This window comes from Glycine soja, chromosome 6, assembly GCF_004193775.1.
Source record: "Glycine soja cultivar W05 chromosome 6, ASM419377v2, whole genome shotgun sequence".
In the NCBI taxonomy this organism is placed as follows: Eukaryota; Viridiplantae; Streptophyta; class Magnoliopsida; order Fabales; family Fabaceae; genus Glycine; species Glycine soja.
In genome coordinates, this window is record NC_041007.1 from 12,687,131 (window position 1) to 12,712,996 (window position 25,866).

Here is a 25,866-nt window from a genome sequence, read left to right on the forward strand (position 1 = left end):
GCTTGATGGGTACCTTCAAGTTGAAAGCTTCTTCGAGAATTGTAGTACAATTGGTCGTTAGGAGTGTGTACTGCTCATACCTGGACCCTTTTGAAAGAGGTTGGCACTTTTACGGCTTGTGCCTCTTGTTCGACTTATGTGAGTTAGCCTTGGTGCTTCCTTCCCACTTGTCACACTTTTGTTCATCTTATTTGACCTCGTTCCTAAACCTAAACATCTCTTCTATCTGAATGTAGCCTTTGGCTCGTTTGCATAACTCGTTCATGCTACTAGTGGACTTTTGCATAGACTGTCCGCAAACTTGTCAAGCCTTAAAGCGAGGAGCATAAAGTGTAATGCTACCTTTGGGTTGAGGTTGCAGATTTGGATGACAATGCGCCCAAACTTGTCCATGAATTTTGGGAGAGATTCATCATTTGCTTGTCGCAGGTAGTAGATGTCATACAATGAGATCGACTGGTTGCATATTGTGCATTGAAGCATTCGACAAAAGTGTCAAAGCTGTCGATGGACCTTGGAGGAAGTCCACCATACTAGGTCAATGTTTCTCTTTTAAGGGACGTTGGGAAGACACGACACAAGATTGCATCATCATTAGTGTACAGATTTGTGGAAAGCATCCAAATGTTCATCTAGATCAGTGGTCCCATCATATCGCTCTAGGTTGAGTGGTTTCCAACCTAGGGGTATGTCAACTTCCATGATTCGATCGACGAAGGGGTGTCAACGAGTAGTTCACCCTACAGGATGGTGCATGTGGGAGAGACTTGAATAATCTTGGGCGTTGACTGTGCGTTGAGGGTGTGATTCCTCTTGAGTACGCTCAGGCAATGTGTGAGTGGAGTGCTCGTCGCCGTAGAGGTGTCTGAAGCGAGCCTCCAGCTGATTCTGGTCAACCTTTAGCTTTCTAAGCTCTTCCTCGTGGCGTCGCTCCATCTTTGCAATGCAATTTTGGAGTTGTTGGAGAGTATCAATGTATGGCAGGCCTACTAGAGGAGGATTGGAGCTTTTGAAAGGGGGTTCGCGTCTGAGGCTAGACCGAGTGCTAACCATGGATGAAAAAAAGAGATATGGAGAGACTGCGAGGTATGTTTTACTGTGGCCTCACGGTAGGCACCAAATGTACTGACCAAAATTTGGAGCTGGCACACACCAGGGTGAACATGGCTAAGGTGGGCTCCTGGACTTCACATGTCGACTGGAGAGTGGCCTTTGTTAGGAGGACAAGAGGGGAGACCTGCAAAATAAAGGACTCTAACACTGAAGTAAGTATGTGAGTTAGGAGAATATGAGAGAGTGAGTAAATATATGAACAAGTGTGAAGGTGTTCGTCTCAAATGAGTACGAATGAATGTGAGTTTCTCTTGAGAGCGTAAAAGTGTGTCGAGAGAGTAGAGGGAACATGGTACTTATAATGTGAAGAGGAAATTGCGGGTTCTTGTTGATAGGGGCTGTTACAACCCTTACAGATAATTACTGACTTGTAAATAATAGTCGGTAGCTTATGGATAAAGTTAGAGATAATGTATAGCTTAGAGATAAAAGCTAGTAAATAATTCTTACTTACAAATAATTTATAGTCTTGTAGATAATTGAATATATGCCAAGAAATAAAGAAATGATAATATATTCAAATAATAAGAGGTTAGAGATAACATGTCGGTTGGGGAGCCTGACTGCTAAGAGTTAGATGTTCGTGCTCTTATGTCAGAGCTGACGTGAAAGGTTGACGTAAGTAATGAAGTGCTATATATCATGACACACGTGTTTTGTGAACTTTGGATAGTACATCTTTAAAAAACAAGCTACACCAAATTATATATATAGGTAACTTTCAAGTTCATGCACGGAATGCCTTTTTTCACTAGTAGAAAATAATGTAAACTCTATTCATCGACGCCTTTGATTGGAGGAAGGAAGGGGGGAGGGGGTGAGCGGCAACAAGATAGAGGAATTATTTCAAAAGGGAAATAAATTAGGAAGCGTATTTGGGAAAATTCATTAGAAAAAAAGGGAAGGAAGTATATTTTATTAATAAAGGGAGGTATATATATTTTTCATTTTTCAAATTGAATTATTGTGGTCAGTGTCAGTGTCAATGGAGTAACGAACATGTTACCATAAAGGTAAGAAAGAAAGAGACTCTCAATATTTTTCCTTTTTTTTAAAATAATAAAATAAAGCGAACTTCAACAAATAGGCTGCCAAAAAAACAAAAAAGGCTGGGCTAAAGTCACGGTGGCCATTTGCAAAGATGTTAGTAAAGATGCACATGAAAGAGGACGTGATATTAACAGCACAAGAAGAAAAGGAAAGAAGAAACAAAGTATTAGTTTTTATGCACATGCATATAAATTGAGTTTTGCTCCCAGTTGTTGACACTATTACACTAAATCACTAGTGCGGTTGCTATTAACACCACTACAAAAAAATTTCTAGTGGTACTGTTAAATCGTTGCAAAATTTTCTTGTAGGTGTTAAACTGCCCACAATATGCCCAGACCTATTGCATTCTGACGTGTTGATATGTAGATACTTTTATTGGCTCACTCAAAGAGACTGATAATTTTCTGGCATTATTGAGTTATCTAATGATTTAAATGATCTCTTCACATTGAGACAGGTTGATTTTTTTTTTAAGGCTTCTAAGATAGGTTGATGATTGAATTAATACAATTATTACTTGATCCAAATACATCTTATGTGACCATCGACATGAAGAACTTACATATATACGAGAGCTGCTTGGAAAATTTCAACCCATTGATGAAATTTTGTTATCTCTTCATTTTCATTAGCACTGTTGCTACTTTGGCTACTTGAAGAGCTTTTAAAGTCACTAGTTTCAAATGCATCACTCTCATCTAATGTGATATATGAAGATGACAACAAAGAGTACAATAAGATAAGTCTGGACAGATTCTGATTTTTTTCGTGTGTGTGGAAAAAACATAAACAGTTTTATACCCATTAGAAATTGTATACTAGAAAAATTTTGTAACAATATTAACATCAACACCTTTAGTTAAATTTGTAAGCATGTTACGGTAAGAGTATGCAACAAAATATCAATTAACCCTATAAATATTTACTCGAATCATAATTCATGATGATCGAACAACCATTCTTTTACGGAGGAAATAAACAGATCGAAGAGAAGTCAAGACTTGACAAGAAAAGAAACCATCCATCTTATGTCGTTATTTTCTTAAAACATAAAATTCGACTTAAAGTAGTAAATAACCAGCCGCATTCTAAGAGAAAGTTAATTGTAACAAATTCATAAAGAAAATAAAAAACAAACAGAAATTTAGCTACACTTCTTGAGTAAATCAGACCACCTGAGACTGATTGTATTATATATTGGATTTCAGGACAATCTAACTTCATAGTATGTTACTCTTTTTTCTCCAGTTTCTGTGATGAGACTTGAAGATTTTACCTGGCTTTATGTCATATTTGTAGTTTTCGTGGAATCAAGTGGGGCTTTTACAAGAAACCCTAAGCAAAAATGTGTAAAGAAAAAATCATAAACAAAACTAACCATAAATAGAAGGTCCGAAAAGGTCGGGGCAACACATGATCAACCATAAAATGTTACAATTAAAAGTGATAACAAGTAAGAATAAAAATAATTCAGTCAATGGAACAAGGAGAAGTGTGCAGTACTTACGCAATTAATTAACAGAGTTTATTATTAAGTTATATATGTTCCAATTATAGTACAAAAATTCCATAATTGAAGAAACACATACAACATCTTTACAAGATGGCCACGTACGTCAAATTCATTCCAGAACTTCATCTAAAACCAAGATCTTGAGTCTTGACCTGCACCCAAGTTCAGATATATAATTAATTAATATCAAAATCTTGAACAACTATGACAAATATTTTATTAATGTACCAGAGAAAAAGAATTAATCATATCAAGTTTGGAAAGCCTTACGTACTCTTCTTGATTAATTTTCCCTTGAGTAACATGACAGAACAGTGCTGCACGGACGATCAAACGTCGATCAATATCTTGTACTAGTTGTCAAACGTCAAACGCGGATTAATTAATCATATCTTGTACTAAACGTCGATTAATTAATCATATCTTGTACTAGTTGTCAAACGTTGATTAATTTTCCCTTGAGTAACATGACAGAACAGTGTTGCACGGATTAATTTTCCCCTGATACTCGTCAAACGTCGTCATCGTCAACATCTTGATCTCCTCGTTCAAACGCGGACGATCAATTTCTTGTACTAGTTGTCGATGAATATGTGAAGTTTTTCGCGGTTATGAAACCGTTACGTTGATCAATATCATAATAAAAGGGAGCTTCGTGTTCCTTCCATTGGAGTCTGGGTTGAAGTTCTTGAGCATTGAATCTTTGAACAGATAGGTTGATTTCTTTGGAGTGAAACTGATTCTTTCTTTTGTGGCAATCTGATAAATATATAAGATAGACAGGTTCATGTTTTCAACGTACAATTGCTCAAAAGGGGTATCAAGAATATTGATAGTGGATTTGAAATACTTGATTTTCTTTAATTAAAATCAAATATAATGAGATATCAATAAAACTAATTTATTTAAATTTTAAATTAAAAATCTCAACCACTTCTATCTTTATTAATAAATATTTTTTTAAAATAATTCTAAAATTTATATTTTTACATATAATTTACATTTATAAATTATAAATACACGTAGTATAATTAATGTATTTACTTGTATGGATGAAAATATAGGTGAGATCACTCGACAAAATCCTATAATTTAGTCTATAAGATCTTTTATGTCAGATTTTTTTTTATAAAAAAAAATACAAAATAAGCTAAGACTTTTATTAAAGTCTATTTAATTAAAAAGATACTTAAGGTCTTTGGTTTGGTTCCTTAATTAAGCAACAAAATCCATAAGGGTATTATAAATAAGAAATTGTATGACGATTATTTAAGGTTTTCGATAATAGTTTTTAAAGATTGATGTGAAATTCATTGCATTTTTATAATAAAAGTTTTATTTATGTCTATTTTTATGATGATTTTTTTCAAATTATCATAAAAAATTTACTTTTTACATCGATTTTTAATCGGTCATAAAATGTCTCTCTTTTATAATAGTTTTGAGGTGGAGTTGTGGTTTCTTTGGGGCAAATGAAGATGATGTCATCATCCAAACTCCAACCAAGGATAGAGTCTCAACACAGACATTAGTCAGCCATGTATGTGGCTTCTTTAGGGCTGTGAGTGTTGTGGTGGAGTTGGTTTTGGGCAAGGTTGGGTGTGCATAGTAAGCAGTGCTGTTTTTTTTTTTTTTTTTGCTTGTGGTTATGGTGGGAATGAGATGGTGAGGGTCTGTGTTTGTGAGAGAATGAAAAGGAAGGACAAGATGATTTTTCAAAAATGATCATTAAAAAATTTCAATTATTTATAAAATCATCATTAAAATCAGTGTTTTGGACAATAATGATTTTTTCAAAACCATCATTGGATCAACAACATTGTTGAAAATCATTTTTGTAACAGTGGGTGTGATTTGATTCAATTTTTAGAAAAAAAAAAGACATATGAATCAAATATAAAATAATAATGTGATTTGACATAAAATCCAAACCAAATCAAGCTATTTTTTGGGTTTTGTTTGGTTTGACAACTTTTTAAATTTATTATCTTAATATAAAATCTATCAAATAAATTTATATAATTATTATGCTATATTATTTTAAAAATATTTTTTTATTTTTTTATTAAATTTTGTGTAACACATTTTAGTTAAAAATTATTGTTTACTTTTGCAATCTATCATTATTATAAAATAATATTATCATATTTTTCGTAATATAATAAAAAATTATGCATCACTTGATACTTATCATTAATTAGGTAGCATTACAAAGCAAGAAAATGGCATAACATATTTAATACATAATTAATTATGTAATAAAAATCACATATTATAAACTTGTTTTAGAAATAAGTACACTATATATCACATACTATAATCATTAAAAATTGAAAATAATACTAAAGTCTAATAAATAAAATCAATACAATTATAATATGTTGTTTTGTTTGATTTTTATAACAAAAACCGAAAAAATAATCAAATCACAAAAAAGAATTCGATATTTGTTTTTTATTTATTTATAATTTGCTTTTGAATGCCCCTAATAATCCCTCTACTTCGATGTACACATTCACAACTCACATAAAAAAATTGTATATAAGAGCATAATTTGTATACAAATTTAGAAGGGTATATAGTATATGCACTAATAAAATAAATTTTAGATTGTTAATCTAGAAAATATTTTTTTAGCCAATTAAAAATGGTTATTCATGATGATTTTACTGACTTAATAGAAACTATATATCTTAAAAATCATTTGAACCAAAAATTTTCACCACTTTTATTTTATTTCATCTTTACTTATATACTAGATTTTCTTAACCACTTAGTTATTTTAATCTAAAAATGATTTAAATCATAATTTAGACTATTAATTATAAATCTAAAGTATAATTTATAAATTAAAAATATTATTTTATTATTAATTATATTTTTTTATTGATACACGGTAACTATAAAATATTTACTGATTTTATACTAATAAATAATCTCAACACAAAAAAACTAGCTGAGTAATTCTAATGATAGAAAATTTCGAATAATTAACACAAGGATATAAGTTGAAAAGTACTATTAATTATAATTATATACAATATAATTTACAAATCAAAGTACTAATTAGAAATATATTTGAAAGAACGATAGAAAGTGAGTGAGTGACAATTCTAAATTTGCCGACAGGTCCATACCAATGTCCCGCGATCACTATCAACGAATCTACAGCTGTGTCACTGTCGCGCAGCTTGTCACTATTGGGCTTAAGAATTTCATCTCCAAAGCCTAGGAAAAAAAAATAATAACGCAAATATTTTTTTTGTTTTCTAAAATATGTTTGTTCTTAAAATATGTTTGAACAGAAAATGAAAATAAGAAAATCAGAAGAGGACAACATCTTCAAAGTATTTTTACTTTTTATTTTTTTATTTATTAGATTTTGAATGAAAATTTAATTACTGAATAATATGGAATTGCTCTAGAAAATAACTTTTTAAAACAAAAAAATTAAGGGAAAAAAAATTATAGATATGACCTAAATTGGCCATTTAAGAGTGGTGTAATTGACTATAATTGCAAACGCAAAAGTATGGGTGGTGTGTCAATGAAGAAGGGGAAACTTCGCCAGCAAGGACCAGTTCGTAATTTTAAAAAATAACACCTCACCTATTAGTTTAACTAATTGCAGGTTCTTTAATTATAATCATTGACGTAAATCACTTACAATTTAATGTAAGTCATTGTTAATTTTTTAACATATTTTAATTTTAAAGTGAGACACTTTCCTTTAATTGTTCAGAAGATTTTACAAAAAAGAAAAACACATTATAACATCTCGGGAGGGCGAAAGTTGGATACCAAATATTCAGATAGTGTCACTATTTAAAAATAAAAAAAAAATTGATACAATACATATTTTTTATGAGTTGTGTTATTAATATAATAACTCATAATTAAACATTTAATACAAAAACAGTTTTTGTGTAAAAAAATAATAACACTTTTTTATGTTTATCTCTTTTAGCCGTATCATTTATGGAGTAATATTCAATGTTTCTTTTTCTTAGTTATATTAAATATTTATATGATTTATTGCATAAATAACACTTGTCTCTTTTTTAATCATTTTTTGTACTCACTCTTTAAAAATACATCTCAAAATAAAAAGTTTGAATTTTTTTTTACTGTTACTTAATCAGAAATTCATTATTAATACTCACACACTGTTTACTCAAAGTAAAAAAGGAATGAGATTTGATTCTCCACTTTGTTGTTCAACGATCATTTCCCATGTCCATGTGAGACCTGTGTTATGGGTTAGATATTGAATGAAGTCAAACTAGAAGTGGAAATGCTGCCAAACTCTGGTGTGAGACTGTGAGTGAGTTTTTCTTCTGTGTGCAGTGCGTAGGCGATGGATTCGGTGCATTTATGATGGAATCCGGTGCATACGCAGTACTCAAAGGGTTGTTACCAATTCACCAAAATCTAAAAAAATGTGTTGTTTCACTCGATCAACTCTTCATGTTATTTTTAATTTATTTTTTCAGAAAAATGTAAACTATATTAAACCCAAAATAATATAATAATAAACGGGACATAACTCGTAGTGAAAGAAAATCAAAAGTATTCCTAATACAAAAAGATCTATATCAAGATGTTAAAACAAATGCAATAAATGCGTTTGTCTACACATAAAAAACTTAATCTTGTTAATAATTTCTATTACATAAAATTGATAATCTTCAAAAATCACATGCTAAAAAATTCAACTTGTTATTTGTTGGTCCTCGTCCACGTCGTTTGTATCCACCCACTTATCATATATTGCAATGCACCTCCTTTTCGTTCGGTTATGTATCCATTCACATTTATGACTTTTCATTTTCTCTGAAAATTTTAATATGATAAAAAACCTATTAAAAAAGGTCGTCACGTTCCAGATCTGACTATCCAGGTGTGCGTGTGGACGGGGGAAGCCAATGACCCTAATCACTGTGGTTAAAAAAAAAACACATACATTTACCACACGCGTTATAAAGTGTAAATCCGAATTTTTACTACAAAAGTGAATAGAAACTAAAAAGGAAGAAATAACATGTAGTAATTTTGGCCACATCGAGATCCGTTGCCTCAAAATTAACACAACCAAACACGTACAAATTCGGGCTAAAGCGAAAATGTACAAGTTATCCAGATCCAGTAATTAATATGCTTCTTACATTGTCGGTTCGTTTGTTGATTTGTAAATCTAAGCCTTTGGTCAAAGCACGAAAAATCAATCTTGTTTGAATATTTAGGCCAAGTTGTGGGTAACTAGGCAATACCAGTACCACCCCCAATTTTCGAAACATTGTTTTTCTCTCGAAATTTTTATGTTTTTGATAAAAATATTATTAAAGCAGTGAAACAATTTTTTATTTGCATTTTGTAACTAGTGCGAGAAATCAATAACTAATTATGTTTACAAATTACAGCAAATATGAAAACTTCACGGGGCATTAAATATCCCATACTATTTCCCTCCATATTTTTACTTTTAGCATGAGGAGCCATTATGTCCTTCACATTGTGTTATTTTATTATTGATTATCTTTATTATTATTTGCCGAAAGTTGTTTTGAGTAGTTATTATTTTGTTAAAGAATTTTATAAAGGAAATAAGGTAAGAAGATATTTTTATTCATTCATTAATTAAGAGACAATCATGAGTATGAATGCCTTAGTTTTCACTGGACATATGATGAAAAACAAAAATAACTTCACCGGAAAAAGCTAATGGGGCCACATATATACTTGGTTAGTTAGACCCAAGCTTTCAATAGGAAAATCATTGAATAAAATGCAGTAAACGATCATTAAATTGTGTTCTCGAGAGATTGATTTATAACACACTAATTATTCTCTTTCTGTTTTCATCGGCTTGCAGGAGCTTTTCATATTTTGTAAGATGGTCACCTCATGAAAAAGTATGATAACAGATTTTTTTTTGTTTATTTTATTTTAAAAAATTATTGAGTCATTTATATAAATAAAAGTAATGAAATTATTAAGAAATCGATATAATATGAGTAAAAATTATTCATATTTTAATAATTACAATTCAATATGTTGTTGTACACTATTCGAGTCCCCATAACCCATAGGAGTTAATGAACATTTTTTAAAATTCCTTTGAACATATACTAATGTTTTTTTTTAATCCATAAATAAAATCTCTTCTTCCTCAAATATTTTATTTCGTCGGCGAATTCTTGAAGAAAAATAATTAAATTAAATAAGGCATCGTCATTTGGCAGCAGCGACCAGCTGGTATTTAAGTATCACTAAACTCGCCACAAGCTTTCACTTCACACTTCTCTTCTCTTCTCTTCTCTTCTGTCTCCATTGGACAGATAGCATTTTCCCCTTCCCAGACAGATCCAAGAACCACAGGTACTCACTCTTGAGATCCTGTTTTCTCTTTTTCTCGTTGCGTGTCTTCTGCTGCTCACACTTAACGCGTTTTCTTTTTTCTCCGAATTAAACGCGACCTTATCTTCTTCTTGCTCTCTTTTATCAGTGCTCTTTTTTGAGCCAACGGTGCTGATTCTTTCCCGCGGAATCTTGCTCGGCGTTGGGGTAAGTTTCATGCAACTGTTCTGCTTTTCGTTAGATCCGTGTGATTGTTGTTTGTTTGAATCGATTTTTCTAGCCTTTGCTCCAAGAAGAAGTCTTTACTACAAAATAAAGCGTTTATTGTATTGCATACGCGAAAGTCTTTTAGTACTTGTTTTCTTTGAGTGATTGAACGGTAGTTCAATGTATTCAGTGTTCCTTGCTTGTGCTCAGGATTACAAAATCGTGATTCAATGTGTTGAATATTGTGGTAGTCAGCATCTTACTTCGTTTTGAGAATCTGTGTCGGTGTTGGATTTTACTGATTAGTGTCATCACATGCAAAATATGCGGGGTGGTTTTCTTTCAACTTTGAAGTGTGAAAACGTTATGATCCGTTTAGTTCATGCACTGGTTTTATAATCTTAGCTTTTATTGGATGTAGTTTCCCACTCCTTTGGGTTTTACTGATTGGACTTTAGTATTGAATGCATTTTGTATTTTCAAGACATTAAATGCATTTATTTATTTCATTTGATACCGTACTTTCTTGATTTCTTTATAAAATAGGTGGAAGATTTGTAGGAGGATATTTGGAATGCCTTTGATTTTGTTAACTAGTCTTGCACAAGCAGTTTTTTGTAGCTCTTTGTGGGTGGTGTTTAATTCTTGTTTGGTTTGTGACCAGGTGTAAGTCATTTGTCAATTCCCTTGGACAAGATGGCTTTGGGGAAATATGCTAGGGTAGATGGTAGAAGATCGTCGAGCTGGTGTTCGACGGTGACTGTTGTCGTGTTTGTGGCTCTATGCTTGGTTGGGGTTTGGATGATGACATCATCTTCAGTTGTCCCTGTGCGTAATGGAGATGAGGCCCAGGAGAATAAGAACCAAGTGAAAGAACAAACAGAGCCTACAGAGGTGAAAGAAGCAGTGAGTGAGGTCAGCAATAGCAATATGCGGCAGTTTGAAGATAATCCAGGTGATTTGCCTGAGGATGCAACCAAAGGGGACAGCAATGTAGCCTCTGAAGACAACTCAAACTTGTCAGATAAACAAGAAGAGAAGTCGGAGGAAAATCCTGTAGAGAGGTCTTCTGACGATACAAAGTCGGAAGACGTGGAGGATAAGAAAACTGAGGAGGAAGGTTCTAATACAGAAAATGAATCAAACTCAGACTCTACAGAAAATAGCAAAGACAGTGATGAGACTTCCACTAAAGAATCTGATTCTGATGAGAATGAGAAGAAGTCTGATTCAGATGAAAGTGAAAAGCAATCTAATGACACTGATGAAACAACAGATACTAAGATAGAGGAGAAGGTGGAAGAAAGTGATAACAAGGAATCTGATGAAAACTCTAGTGAGAAGAATATAAATGATGATACCAAACAGAAGAGTTCAAAGGAGGTATACCCTTCTGGGGCTCAGTCTGAGCTTCAAGAAGAAAGTACAGCAGAAACTGGGTCTTGGTCAACTCAGGCAGCACAGTCGAAGAATGAAAAGGATTCTCAAGAGTCCTCCAAGCAGCCAACTGGATACAAGTGGAAGCTTTGTAATGTCACTGCTGGTCCTGATTTTATACCATGCCTTGATAACTGGAAAGCTATTAGGAGTCTCCAGAGTACTAAACACTATGAACATCGAGAAAGGCACTGTCCTGAAGAACCTCCTACCTGCCTTGTTCCTGTTCCTGAAGGTTATAAACGCCCAATTGAGTGGCCTAAGAGCAGAGAGAAGGTAGAAACCTACTTAAATCTTGTCAATTATTGTTCTCTGTCTGACCGACCGTTTACCCGTTCATAAAGTAGTAAGTTTTTCTCCTGCAGATATGGTATTACAATGTTCCACACACCAAGCTTGCTGAAGTTAAGGGCCACCAGAATTGGGTGAAAGTAACGGGCGAGTACCTTACTTTTCCTGGTGGTGGAACCCAATTCAAACATGGGGCACTTCATTACATTGACTTTATACAAGAGGTAATATATATACACATACATGTGTGTGTGTGTGGTTGTGAAATTTGACTTTATTTTGTTGATTTTAATAATGTGTCCATAAATATGTAGATCTGTATGTATTACTTATGCTGCGTGTTCCATAAATTGAAATCATGTGTTCTGTCACAATTGCAGTATCCACCAATTATATTTTATCTTCCTTTGAGCAAATTTCCCATCCAATATTTAATTTTGCATCTTCTATCTTCTTATTTCTTTGTCTCTCTGATTACCTCATTCAAATACAGCTTTAGAAGAAATAAAACCAAAAAGATAAGAGAGGATGAGTATACTGTTGCTATATATGCCAGAATATGACTTGTATATGCTTTAGTATTTATGATGCATTCAGACATTTTGACCAATACATAGACAATTTAATCTCTAATTTGACCTGTTCCTTAAAGGGGTTTAAAACATTTCACAACTATAGGCCTATAATAATGTCATGGCAATTCTATACAAATCCTGTAGATCTAAAGATTATGGGAGGCATCTCATAGGGAACTGGTACAAGTCTTACAATTTGATATGATACAGTTGACAATAACATAATTCTGATTATTTTTCATTGTCTAGCACGGAGTTTAGATTTGAATTGGTAGGAATTGCACATTGAGTCCTCACCAGGAAAGAGACAAATAGTAATTAAGATAAAAAGAAAATAATGGCAGTACGAGTGTATGACCATGGTATTTTAATTTTGATGGACTTAAAATTTCTACAATGACCCTCAGTGCTAACTGTCAACAGAGTTAGTTAAGTTACATAGGATGATAAACCTGGCCACCACTTTTAACCAGGACAAGTCCGTGCATGTAGGAAATTAAACTGTGGTGCATTGGGAGATAACCAAAACTTGACACGGATATAGCTATACCATTTGATGCTCTTCAAATGATGTCTTTCTCAATAATAGAAGTCTTATGCTTTCATCCTAGAATTGGTCTGGGTTTTTATAATTTGTTTACTTGATGTTGTTGAGTATTTTATCTAATAGGGCTTTGGTGATACAGACTGTACCTGACATTGCTTGGGGAAAACGCACACGTGTTATACTAGATGTTGGATGTGGTGTTGCCAGCTTTGGAGGTTTTCTCTTTGATAGAGATGTACTTGCAATGTCGTTAGCACCAAAGGATGAACATGAAGCTCAGGTACAATTTGCACTTGAAAGGGGGATTCCTGCTATATCTGCTGTGATGGGCACAAAGAGGCTTCCCTTCCCTGGGAAAGTATTTGATGTAGTCCATTGTGCACGATGTAGAGTTCCGTGGCATATAGAAGGTATTCCATCTGCATAACTTTTACTTTGGTGATAAAATTAATTCATTTTAGCCATTTAGATTATAAGAGAACCTATAAACTGTATTGATGTAAAATACATGTGAGTGCAACTGGCTTTTATTTTATGAGCCCTGTTTTTTGGGTGGGGGAGGAATTGTTTTATTAAAACGAGAGATATTCGATGAAAAACATTTGTTTGTAATACACAAGGAGACTAACAATTACAAGAATCATCAATTTCCTAGTTAGTAATTACAAGATTTGATTAGTCTATTTACATTATTATTGTCCAACTGCAGGTGGTAAACTTCTTTTGGAGCTAAATAGAGTATTGAGACCTGGAGGTTTTTTTGTATGGTCTGCTACTCCAATTTATCAGAAGCTTCCTGAAGATGTTGAAATATGGAAGGGTAAATTATAGCTAGACTTATATATGACACTCTTGTGCATTTTAATGCAGGTTTATAATCCTGACGTTTTATGAATTTATTTGCAGCCATGAAGGCACTAACAAAAGCCATGTGCTGGGAAGTTGTGTCGATCAGCAAGGATCCAGTAAATGGAGTAGGTGTAGCTGTATACAGGAAGCCAACTTCTAATGAGTGTTACGAGCAACGCTCAAAGAATGAGCCACCGCTGTGTCCAGACTCTGATGATCCTAATGCAGCATGGTATTTCATCATTAACTGACTTTTTTTCTTCTTCAACCAAAACAGTAAAGAGTTTTTGACAAGTTAATCGAGTAATCTTTGACTGTGACATTATGAGAGCCTTAAAATAAAGTGGCATATTCTTTTTTTTTTTATCTCCCTGCCTTCTCCCTATTTGTTGAAGGAAAGTAACATATTTGTATAGAAGGTTTTTGGATGTTTCTGCTAAAGTTTCAATAACATATACATCATGCAGTCTAATCTCTTCGGTGTGACAGGAACATTCAATTGCAAGCTTGCTTGCACAAAGCGCCAGTTAGTTCAAAGGAACGAGGCTCAAAATTGCCTGAGCTGTGGCCAGCCAGACTGATCAAAGTGCCTTATTGGTTGTCGAGTTCCCAAGTTGGAGTTTATGGAAAGCCAGCCCCTCAAGATTTCACTGCTGATTATGAACACTGGAAACGTGTAGTATCCAAGTCTTATCTAGACGGGATGGGAATTAAATGGTCAAATGTACGCAATGTCATGGATATGAGATCTATCTATGGAGGGTGAGCTAAAGTCACTGTTTTGATTTTCAATTGTTACTCTGAATTATATTTTCACTTGCTAATATGTCCCACTTTGTTTGGCATCTTTCACCGTTTGTGGTTTCCAGATTTGCTGCAGCTTTGAGAGATTTGAATGTTTGGGTCATGAATGTGGTTACAATAGACTCCCCAGATACTCTTCCTATTATTTATGAACGAGGTCTTTTTGGTATATATCATGATTGGTGTGAATCATTTAGCACCTATCCTAGGACCTATGATCTCCTCCATGCTGATCATTTGTTTTCAAAGCTTAAGAAAAGGTGCAAATAAACTATATTTCATTTCTCATTCATCACCAGCAAACTTTTGGTTATCTGATTAGTTTAAAACTGTTACTCTGGTTTTGCTAATGCTTGTTGGTCACACAGGTGCAATTTGGCTGCTGTAGTGGCTGAGGCTGATCGGATTCTTAGGCCTGAAGGAAAACTTATTGTTCGCGATACTGTTGAGATCATTGAAGAGCTTGAGAGCATGGCTAGGTCTATGCAGTGGAAGGTTCGCATGACTTACTCCAAGGATAAGGAGGGTTTGTTATGTGTGGAGAAGTCCAAGTGGCGACCTAAGGAGCAGGAAAAGCTCGAGTATGCTATTGCTTAAGCATGGAGATGAGATGCCAAAATTCTTGGTTTTTTGGCTACTCGAAATTCCTGTTTAACTGTACTTCCACTGAGTCATATGTATCATGTTAGTTAGGAATATCTATGTATTCTTTTTTCCTGTTGGGTATTAATTTTGATATCCTTTATTTATATTTATTAAATTGGTGACCTCTGTTGTAACATGGTGCCATAGCGTGAAGGAAATTTGATCACATTCTTGCAAATGTAGAGGCCATTGGGTTATATTTATAAGCGTGTAATAGTTGAGAATTTTGAATATTCACTTCACCAGAAATGGTAATATTAATCTATATATTATAAAGCTCTGACTTTATACTGGCTGATTTTACAGGTGAATCGGATCAGATATGCGTCTAAATTGGCGCAAACTACAGGGCATGTTTTAGTGAAATAATGGTGAGCTTATTGAAACATAAATCGGATGAGTCAATTAACAAAAAAAATTTAAGAGTGATCGAAAATTAATATTGCAATGATTTTTACATTCTCAACTCATTAATGACTGCTGTTGTGTATATAGGTGATAGAAACAACCTGCTGTCTTTTGTGAGATGGACAGGAAACAGTGTAACTGACAGGCTAGCTAGACTAGTTTTGATAGTTATTGGATAGAAAAGTCCCTTAAAAAATTGGACCCTTATTTGAAAGTTACGTATCATTCCTTTCAACGTCTTATCGATATCTCATTTCTATCGAATAAAAATAACGACAAGTTTTTTTTTACAAGAGTTAATGCTTAAATATTTAAACAAAACTAATCTATAATTGGATGACATTAAATAAATTTATCAAGTTTTCAGTAAATTTTTTATTTCTAAACTTTTAAAATAATTCCATATCCCAATTCCACTATAAACTGCCAATATTAAGATGCAATAATAATAATTTAAATATTTGTAGTAAATAATCAATGGAGAACTAAATTTGTGTATACTTTGTTTGGCAGAGCGAAGAAAAATAAAATAAATGAAAATAGAAGATAAATAATTAAAAAAAAAAAGAAAATACAGGTGAAATATTTTTTTCTTATAAAGCTTTTCATGTAAATCATCTTATCTATGCGACGATTTACAAAAGTTGGAATTTGGAAACTACAGACTGAAAGCTCTCGTGTGCGCGCTGGTTGTTCCCTGGCTCTCTATCCCCTGGACCTACAAGGTTCCTTTCTATATCTCATCTCAGTGCATTTCTTCTCTGATCAACACTAGGGTTTATTTTGTTTCTTTGGTAAGCTTAGCAATTGCGAAATGCACTACCGTGAACATGCTCCTATTGACACACATGCTCAGCCAACTTCAAATATAGTTTCGAAGTAATTAATTTTTGTTGTTTAGGTTTGTTCATCCAGTGCCACATTTTTATTCTTCAAATTGATCAAGTGGCGAGACATTCTTTTGTCTTCATATACATTAGTGTAGTTAACTGTTATTAGCTTCTATTCATGCTGTTCAAATGTTGAATCTCGTAACATGCTAAGGCATTTGACTGTAGACATGTATGGATAGTTCAACCCTGACATGTGGCTATCACTTTGTATTTGTTTGTTTTCTTTTATTGGCAAATGTTAGTTTTATTAGCAGACCCCTCTTTCCTTCTTCCTTAACCATCCAACCCACCTTATATCTCCATCACTTATGTATAAGTATATTGACCTTATTATGTTCTTGTGGCTGTTGGCTGTTGGATAGATGTTATCTATTAGAAAATGTGTTGTATTACAATAACAGCTCCTTGCTTCTATCATACATAAACAGTGTGGATCAATCAAATCATACCCCTGGCCTTCCCGTTTATATAATTTGTCTAAAACCGTTGCATATGGGCATTTTCTTCTTTTGATACCTATGGTCTAATATTATTGATGGAATGGATATGCAAATATTAGAAAATGTGATCAGAAGCATGACAAGAAAATGTCATTTTAGTTTTCTTTTACACAAGGGTACATTCTGCTTATGCATATCTGTCTCATAGTTAATTGCCTTATATTTTCACCATGAACCTTATATTTATCCACGGCTCATAGTTAACTGCCTTGAAAATTTATATACTATTAACCTGTAATGTAACTATAGCCGTGACTATAGAAGAGGGATTGATTGCTCTTGCACCACATACTTTAATCTCTCTTATTCTGTAATCTATGTAATCTAAATTTAGTATCTTGGTCACTCTAGTTTTCTTTTAGTAACATAGAAAAGGCTCATCATCTTACCTCAGAATGAATTTGCACTGCCACAGCTAAAAAAAAAGAATAATTAATACAACTATTGTTTCACCGGGCTGTGATTGAGAAGAAATGGATGCTAGCATAGTTGACACTAAAAATACTTTGAGAAAACATAAAAGAAAAGAAAATCATAGTCGCTGCTGCTGGTGTTGTGTGTATGCTTATGGGTGTAGCAGCATGGTATTATAATGAGTATTTTGTTGAGGAACCAGCCCATGATTGGAAACTGGATTTAGAGGAATCAAGTTCTGGTACAAAAAGAAAGGAACGATCTCAACTTCTCTGGTACACTATCCCAAAGGAGAAAGATTAGAGAGAAAGATGAAATAGTTGCTTCAATGAAAAAAGTGGCTGAGTCTTTGAAGCAACTGCAACAAATATTTAATAATAAGCTGGATGAAAAGGATATTCAAGAAGTGCTAGATGAGGTGGCATTGATACCAAACCTTGATCAACAACAATGGGCTAAAACTGTTAAATGGTTAAGTGACGATCTAGAACAGTTAGCTGTCATGAGAGGCCTTCCCATTCAAAAGAAGAAGGCTTATATTTTAGCTTTTATTTCTTGAATGCTTTTCTCATCACTAACTTCTTCATTTTACTTAATTTCATTAATTATTGTAAGATAACCTTCCAACTTTTTCACGTGCTCTGTGTATTTCAGCTTTACGACTTCGATAGCAATAGCAAGACAGCTTGAAACTCGGTGAGTAACCTATCTCTACAGCTTCACAGTTCTGTTTTGCTTTGATAGATATAAATCACTATTCATTACATGTTAGTTAATAATTGATACTAATTTTCATACCATTTTCAGTTTATCTATCATTGTCTGATATTTTTTATTTTTAGTCTCCTGCAATTGCTTTTATACCTCACTTTTCAAGTGTTTTTCTTTTCTTTCATATTTTGTTTTTATATTTAAACAAAGTTTATGTTATTGATAAAAAAAAAGTTTATCTATACTCAAACATTCTTCCATTAACATTGTTATTATTTCTAATTGTTTGTATTGTTTTCAATTTTGTTAGCAGGAATTTTGGAGAGAACATCAAATTTATTAAGGAAATTCTATAATAGGAGATAGTGTGAAAAAAATATATTGTCAAGTTTTAATTTGTAAATATAGCTATTAGAAAGTTATGGACACACTACTTTTTGAATTTGTAATGGCTAGTATTACTACAGATTTTTGGTGTATTACTTTTATGACTAGACTCACTAGAGTGACTTCTATTCTATTTATTATAATATAAAATAATGCCCTAAATTAGGACACGTGGCATCATTTGATATAGAGATTAATAAACCCAAAAATTTTGTTTCCCGCCCAATTTTTACTTGTCTTAGACTTGTACATAAGATTAGGTCATTTTTGCAAGAGATGTCACTGTATTAAATTTTTAAGTGAACTCATATTCTTTCATTGGGAGCCAAGATATTGATATTCATTTAAGAAATTGATTTCTTCTAACAAATATTTTTTTAATAAGATCACAGATTGAATCTTGATCACATGCTGAAGAAATAAGCTTATTTGATCAATCATGTCTGATGTCTCACCTTGTTGATAGTTTTTGTTTCTCAAGTTGATTTTTCTTTTTTTAGTAAAAAAAAAGTTGATTTTTTTTATTTGTATCCATAATTACAATGTTCCCATATACATCTAATGAATCAATGATCACCTATATAAAAAAGACAAAACAAAGATAGATGACCAGAAGCCAGATACGTATATATGTTATTAAACGAATAGAAACCCAAAACTCTTAAGCATTCGCCTTGAAACATTACCTCAAATCTTATGATGTATGTGTGTGTAACAAACTTTGCGTTATTTTCATATACCCGCATATAACTGTTTAAGTACGTATAAAATTGGCATCAGTGAAAGATGAAAAATTGGCTCAGCATATATATATATAAAATCCTGGTCTTAATTAATTATTCGATCTCTTACCGTAGCCCCACCGAATCAATCTGCTGGTGTTGTGGCTGTAACTGTTTCTGAATTGAATTTGGGGAGAATGGAAGGGAAAATAGCTGATCCGTGGCTACATAAGGAAGCTGAGAAATGAGGTTTTGTGAGGAATATACAATACTTAAAGGTAGATTGTTAATTTGGTCTTGGTGGGGATGTTGGTGTTGCTGATGTTGATGTAGACTTTGTTCAGAACGTTGTTGCTTGGCAATATTAAGCTTTTATCCTTCTCTCTTTATATTTGAGGAGATAGGTTTTTAAAGGGTCAACATAATCCTCAAATCCTAAGGTAGTGATGGCCCAAATGATGTCATCCCCATTGACGGTCTTTCTCTTTTCCCTTCAGCATTTGTCAGAGGCTTCCTTTGATGAACTCCGACACACATTCTTGAACTGTTTCCTTTGCATCCTTTCAGATTTTCCCATTGCCAGGGATTGCCTTTTTCGTGATTCTTCCCACGTTGGCTATAGGGAGAAAGCGATCTTGTTCTTTGTTGTGGTGGTTGTTGTTGCATGTCTTTAAGCAAGGGCTTTCAGGGCTTCCCGTGATGACTCCACTTGGCAAATTACTATGGCTTTCGTCTTCCATGCCTCTCTTGGAGGAACAACGTACGTACGTGTGTGTGTGTGTGAGGCTTTTTGGAGAGTAGAGACTGTATTGATAAAAATGAAAGAGGGGCACAAAAGTAGGCTTGTAATAAGGGAGAGTGCAAGTGAAAGTTAAAAAAAGAATAAAATTGATGCCGTTGATTTTCCACCAATGAAACCGAAACCCCCTTCGAGTCGCTCTTGATCTTGATGTGGAGCACTTCATGGAACTGCCACGACCCAATCCAACAAATTAAAATAATAGAACTCACAATCGATACAATACACCTTAATTTTGTTGGCTGTAATTTGGGTTGAGTGGCTAATTACCTTTTATAGTCTTTAAAATATTGTTTATTCAACGACCAATTGAAAAATTATATATCAAGAATAAGACTCCGAATTATTTTGAACTACCCCTCACTCTTAATTTTTTGGTTCCAATATTAATTCAATATTATTTTGTATCAAGTGTTTATCTCCTTCTTGAAGTGTTTTATTGTCTTTGAGAGAATAGCTTGTAGAGGTAACTTGGAAAAGAATAATTTGTTTGTTAGCAATACAAACAAGAAGGCAGCAGGCCTAGGAGAGCCGTCAGGAGGCCCGTTCATTTAGATGACTATGTTTGATGGTCATTAGAAATTCCCTGCACTTTATCAGACAATCATGAGACAATTAGTGGAATCAAGTTAGTGGAATTTTGTTAGTGGGATTCAGTTATTGCAATATATCCATTTTGTTAGGATCTTACCTGCTTTTGTCGCCTCTGTTACTAGGCCTTGTAGCCAATTTCCACCAATATCAGTAATAGCCTATATATACCAGATGAATCAATAAAAGAAGCGGGAATATTATCTCAGTAATTTTAGCCTTTACTATATTAGTTAGATATACCAAAGTGGTCCGACCTGCCTCTTGTTATTGCATCTTGTCACTGATTTTACTATGCTAGAGCACAACACATGTCAGGCTTCCATTGAGCTCCTAGACGAAGACGTAGCTACCCTCACCCATGGCCATGCCGAGTTAAAGAGCAAGCTCAAATCCATTATGGATCGACTTGCCACACCTACCATCCCTCATCCATCGCCCAAAACACCACCCACACCACCCCCTGTCCAAACCAAACCCCATATGAAATTGGACGTCCCCATATTTGATGGACAGGACCCCCTCGATTGGATTTTCAAAATCCAACAATTTTTCGATTATCAATTTATTCCAGAAGCAGAGAGGCTCACTGCGACAACCTTCTATACGGAAGGTCCTGCTTTATCTTGGTACCAGTGGATGTATCGGAATGGTTTCCTCACCTCCTGGTCTGCAATGCTTTAGGCATTGGAATCGCGTTTTGCAACTTCCTACTATGACGACCCACAAGGAGCTTTATTCAAATTGCAGCAACGTGGCTCTATCAACGAATATCTCACCAGTTTTTAACGCCTTGCGAACCATATCGTCGGGCTAGCACCGTCTTCACTCCTCAGCTACTACATCCCTGGTCTCAACCCGGACTTACGTCGCGAGGTACAGGCTTTCCAGCCCCTGTCCCTATCTCACGCTGTGGCCCTCGCCAAACTACAAGAGGACAAGTTATCAGACCGTTGCCACCCTTATCGAAGCTCATTCACTCCGCCATCGTAAGCATCCTCTGCTCTGCCTTTGCCCAAAATTCCTTTCAAAAGAATTTTCCCAGAGGAGATGGCAGTTCGATGCGACAATGGTTTGTGCTATTATTGTGCGGATAGGTGGGTTTCAGGACATCGATGTCAACCTCGCATGCATTTACTCATAGCAGATGATGATAGTAATCAATTCCCACAACCCATTTCAGATTTCCCTTCGCCTCCTCTCAAAACAGTCTCATGTCCTGAATTAGAAGACACCCCACAACTTAGCCTCCATGCCATGTCTGGAATGTCGGCCCCAGAGACTTTCCATGCCTATGGCATCATCCACCATCACCGACTAACCATCCTCGTGGACTATGGCAGCACCTACAATTTCATCCAAAGTAGGGTCGTGAAGTTTCTTCCCTTGACTCTCACCCCCATAGCTCCTCTCCACTTCATAGTTGGCAACGGGGGCATCATGGAATACACTCAATATTATGCACAGGTGTCGATAACTATCCAAAGCTATTCGTTCACTGTGGACCTGTATGCCCTACCGTTAAGCGACGCCAATATTGTGCTTGGAGTACACTAGCTCAAGCAATTGGGTCCGGTAACCACGGACTACACAACCCTTTCAATGACTTTTACCCATTTGGGCGACCTTGTCCAATTAGTCGCTGATATTCCTTTGCGTCCTGGCCCAGCTTCAGCCCATCAGTTGAAGCGCATGTTTCAAACTGGTAACTCGTTGGCAAGTGCACCAATTTGTCACAAGTAGTAAAGTACTCGAAAGTCCAAGTGTCGAATCCACAGGGACTTTGTTTGTATTTAGATTGATGCAAATCCAATTTACAAGCAAGAGATAAGAAATTTAAATGTAAAATTTAAAGAAACTAAGAGAGAGGAAGGATAAGAAATTTAAAATAAAAGATTAGGAGATAAGATAAAAATTAAAAAGATAAGAAATGTATAAGATAAAATAAGAAAAGTAAAAGTAAAAGATAATGAGAAAAAAAAAAGATTAATGTGAAATGTGACAATGTTGGGACCTATCATGTCTTATTTGCTTAAGATGTATTATTTTAGATTTTTCTTATTAATTTGGTGAACTTTTCCTACCCACATTTATTAGAATACTTGTCTCTGATGTCTCACGATGACAAACTTATCTTACCTATCTATCTCCCAAATGTTTTTGCAAAGACTCGACAGATAAAATGCATGAAGTTCTAATTCTAGATGTTTGCTTTGATGCATGGACATAATGCAATCACTTTATGTCTAGTAATGATATTAAGATACCCCTTCCTTTGAGTTCTATTAGAAATTACTCTCTTTCAAGCGACTAATCCCTAAAACTTATGCATATAAGACCTTCCTTGTATTTTTACTAAGGATTACCCTCTTTTGAGTGCCTAACCCCTAAAGATGATGCAAAGATGAATGATACATGAAATTAAAATAAGAAAGGATAATAGGAAAGAAAACACCTGTTTGTATTGATAGATATGAAATATACAATACATCTTTTGACTTTTTAGGCCTGCCAGGTCCTAACTAAGGGGTTTTAGTCTCTCATTACCATGAGAGACTTTATACTTTAGGGGTTGATGTGGATAGAAGAAGAGGCATGGATTGAGGAAGAAAAAGGGATAATGGACATAGATAGATGGTTTCCCCTATTAGAGATGCTCAGGTTTAGGATGTATTCATTAGAGAGCTCTAAGTCTCCGGGATAGTGTTGTCCCGGTGTGTAAGTTGTGTTTTTCCCTTTTACTTCTTACTCCTTTTATAGGACTAAGAAAGCTTACTTTTCACATTGACTTCGCGCTTAGCATGGGCTTTCGCATTAAGCGCGCCTTTGGGCTTCTTCGTGGGCCTTCTTCACGCTAAGTGAAGAGATGCGCTAGACCTGTCTTACGCGCTAAGCGAGTTGTCCTAATCTTCAACTTTTTCTTCAAGTTTTTGCATCAATTTTCCTTCAAAGCACTTGAAATCTTCTTGTTTTAAATTCTGCTAATCAAAAACTGCAAAGATATTAATTTCTTTATTATTTCATTAAAAAAAACAATAAAGTAAAGAAATTGCAATCATTCTTAGCCAAAATTGACTATCAAATTAACTCAAATTTCATAGTTATCATTGACTCAAACTCTCTCGGCCTTGTTTCAATTGACCCCAACAACAACCACAAACAATAACCACACTTCATCCCCTACCCTCAACCTTGACCAATTACCTGAACCACCTAAAATCACTAACCTCATCACGCGATACACATATCTCTTCACCGAAGCCACACAACTACCACCCCCTCGTTCAATCTCCCACCATATTCACCTACCACCCAACTCCAACCCCATTAATGTCAAATCTTACCGTTACCCCTATAGCCAAAAGACTGAACTGGAGAATCAGGTCCAAGCCATGCTTGACGCCAGGTTTATTCAACTTAGCCACAACCCTTTTTCTTCGTCGGTTTTATTGGTCAAAAAGAAGGACGACAGTTGGCGTTGTTGTGTGTACTACAGAGCCCTCAACACCATCATTATCAAAGATAGGTTTTCGATGCCAACCATCAATGAGCTTCTTGACGAACTTGGTGCAACGTCATGGTTCTCGAAATTGGACCTTCGACAGGGCTTCCACCAAATACGAATGGCATAGGAGGATATCCCGAAAACCGCGTTTAGAACACACCAAGGCCATTACGAATATTGTGTAATGCCTTTCAAAATGTGCAACGTGCTAGCAACTTTTCAGGCCACCATGAACGAATTGTTCAAACCATTCTTACACAAATTTTTTGCCGTTTTGTTTGACGACATCCTCATATACAGTGCATCCTTCCATCAACACTTGCTTCACCTCGAGGAGGTCTTTTCTGTTCTTTCTAGAGGATCCTTTCACCTCCTCAAATCCAAATGTTTGTTTGCCAAACAAACATTGCAATACTTGGGCCACATAGTTTCTGCAGAAGGGGTCACTCCTGATCCTTTGAAAATTAGCGCCATAGTTGACTAGCCTACCCCAACCTCTACCACTGATCTGCGTGGTTTTTTGGGCCTCGCCGGCTTCTACAGATGTTTTGTTCATCACTATGCCCTCATGGCGGCACCATTAACCAAATTGTTTTGCAAGGACCAATTCGTATGGACATCTGAATCCCAGGAAGCTTTCGATAAGCTCAAACATGCAATGACTCATGCCCCTATTTTACTTCCCCCTGATTTCTCAATTCCATTCACCCTCAAAATGGACGCATCAGGTTATGCAATGGTCACGGTGCTAGCTCAGAACCACCACCCAATAGCTTTTTTCAGTAAGCTATTTTGCCCTCGCTTGCAACGCAGCTCCACATATGTAAGGGAATTACATGCCATTACGGTGGCGGTGCGCAAATGACGGCATTACCTCCTTGACCATCATTTTGTAATCCTCACTGATCATTAAGGCCTGAAGGAGCTAATGACTCAGATTATCCAAACTCCAAAGCAACAGACCTATCTATCCAAACTATTAGGATACGATTACACTATCGAATGTCGATCTAGCTCCAGTAATGCTGTCGTAGACGCTCTGTCACGCATATCGCCACAGGGTCAATGCCTTACACTCTATCTTCCTACTTTCAAATTCCTTGGGGAATTACGAACCTCACTCCATCAATCTTCGACCTTCTTGAACATGTGGAACATGGTAAGGACTAGCCCCACTGACCATCTGGGCTACTCCATTCGTCGCGAGCTGCTCTTTTATCACGACAAGCTATGGCTTCCGTCATATTGTTCTTTCATACCTCTGTTATTGGACGAGTTCCACTCCACACCTTTTGGGGGGACACATGGACATTCCCAAAACCTTTCGCCGTTGACATGCCAATTTCGTCTGGGAAGGCATGCGCAAAGATGTCCATCGCTTCATTTCTCAATACTCTATCTATCAACAAACTAAATACGAGACCAAGAAAGTAGCAGGTCTCCTTCAATCCCTGCCCATTCCAAGTGGTATTTGGGAGGACATTTCTTGGATTTCATTATCGGTCTGCCACCTTCACATGGTACACCTCTATTTTAGTAGTGGTT

General features: G+C 35.0%; 1 protein-coding gene, 1 long non-coding RNA gene and 1 pseudogene across 3 annotated transcripts; 2 read left to right on the forward strand and 1 right to left on the reverse strand.

Annotated features, from left to right (window-relative positions):
• Positions 1–9,906: 9,906 nt before the first annotated feature.
• LOC114415796 (probable methyltransferase PMT26) lies at positions 9,907–15,679 on the forward strand. Of its 2 annotated transcripts, XM_028380647.1 has the most exons (10): positions 9,907–10,057; positions 10,185–10,243; positions 10,908–11,956; positions 12,046–12,195; positions 13,233–13,503; positions 13,803–13,913; positions 14,000–14,174; positions 14,432–14,704; positions 14,812–15,006; positions 15,115–15,679. In XM_028380647.1, the coding sequence occupies exons 3-10, from the start codon at positions 10,940–10,942 to the stop codon at positions 15,341–15,343; spliced, it is 2,421 nt and encodes an 806-aa protein (XP_028236448.1). In that variant the 5' UTR covers positions 9,907–10,057; positions 10,185–10,243; positions 10,908–10,939; the 3' UTR covers positions 15,344–15,679. The 2 variants fall into 2 exon arrangements, with proteins under 2 accessions (XP_028236448.1, XP_028236447.1); XM_028380646.1 differs by having other exon boundaries at positions 9,964–10,243.
• A 560-nt stretch (positions 15,680–16,239) lies between these two features.
• On the forward strand, positions 16,240–18,872 carry LOC114414126. Its single transcript, XR_003667124.1, has 3 exons — positions 16,240–16,524; positions 18,261–18,302; positions 18,628–18,872. It is a non-coding gene; the product is annotated as an uncharacterized LOC114414126 (long non-coding RNA).
• Positions 18,873–19,531: 659 nt separating this feature from the next.
• Positions 19,532–20,261, reverse strand: LOC114414348 (annotated as a pseudogene).
• Between the last annotated feature and the right edge of the window lie 5,605 nt (positions 20,262–25,866).

What these genes read in the sequence shown, in the direction of transcription:
- LOC114415796 (XM_028380647.1), top strand. Translation starts at nt 10,940, where the DNA reads ATGGCTTTGGGGAAATATGCTAGGGTAGATGGTAGAAGATCGTCGAGC. An exon ending in GGCCTAAGAGCAGAGAGAAG is followed by an intron (nt 11,957 to 12,045) that starts GTAGAAACCTAC and finishes TTTCTCCTGCAG; the next exon opens with ATATGGTATTACAATGTTCC. An exon ending in ATGAGATCTATCTATGGAGG is followed by an intron (nt 14,705 to 14,811) that starts GTGAGCTAAAGT and finishes TGTGGTTTCCAG; the next exon opens with ATTTGCTGCAGCTTTGAGAG.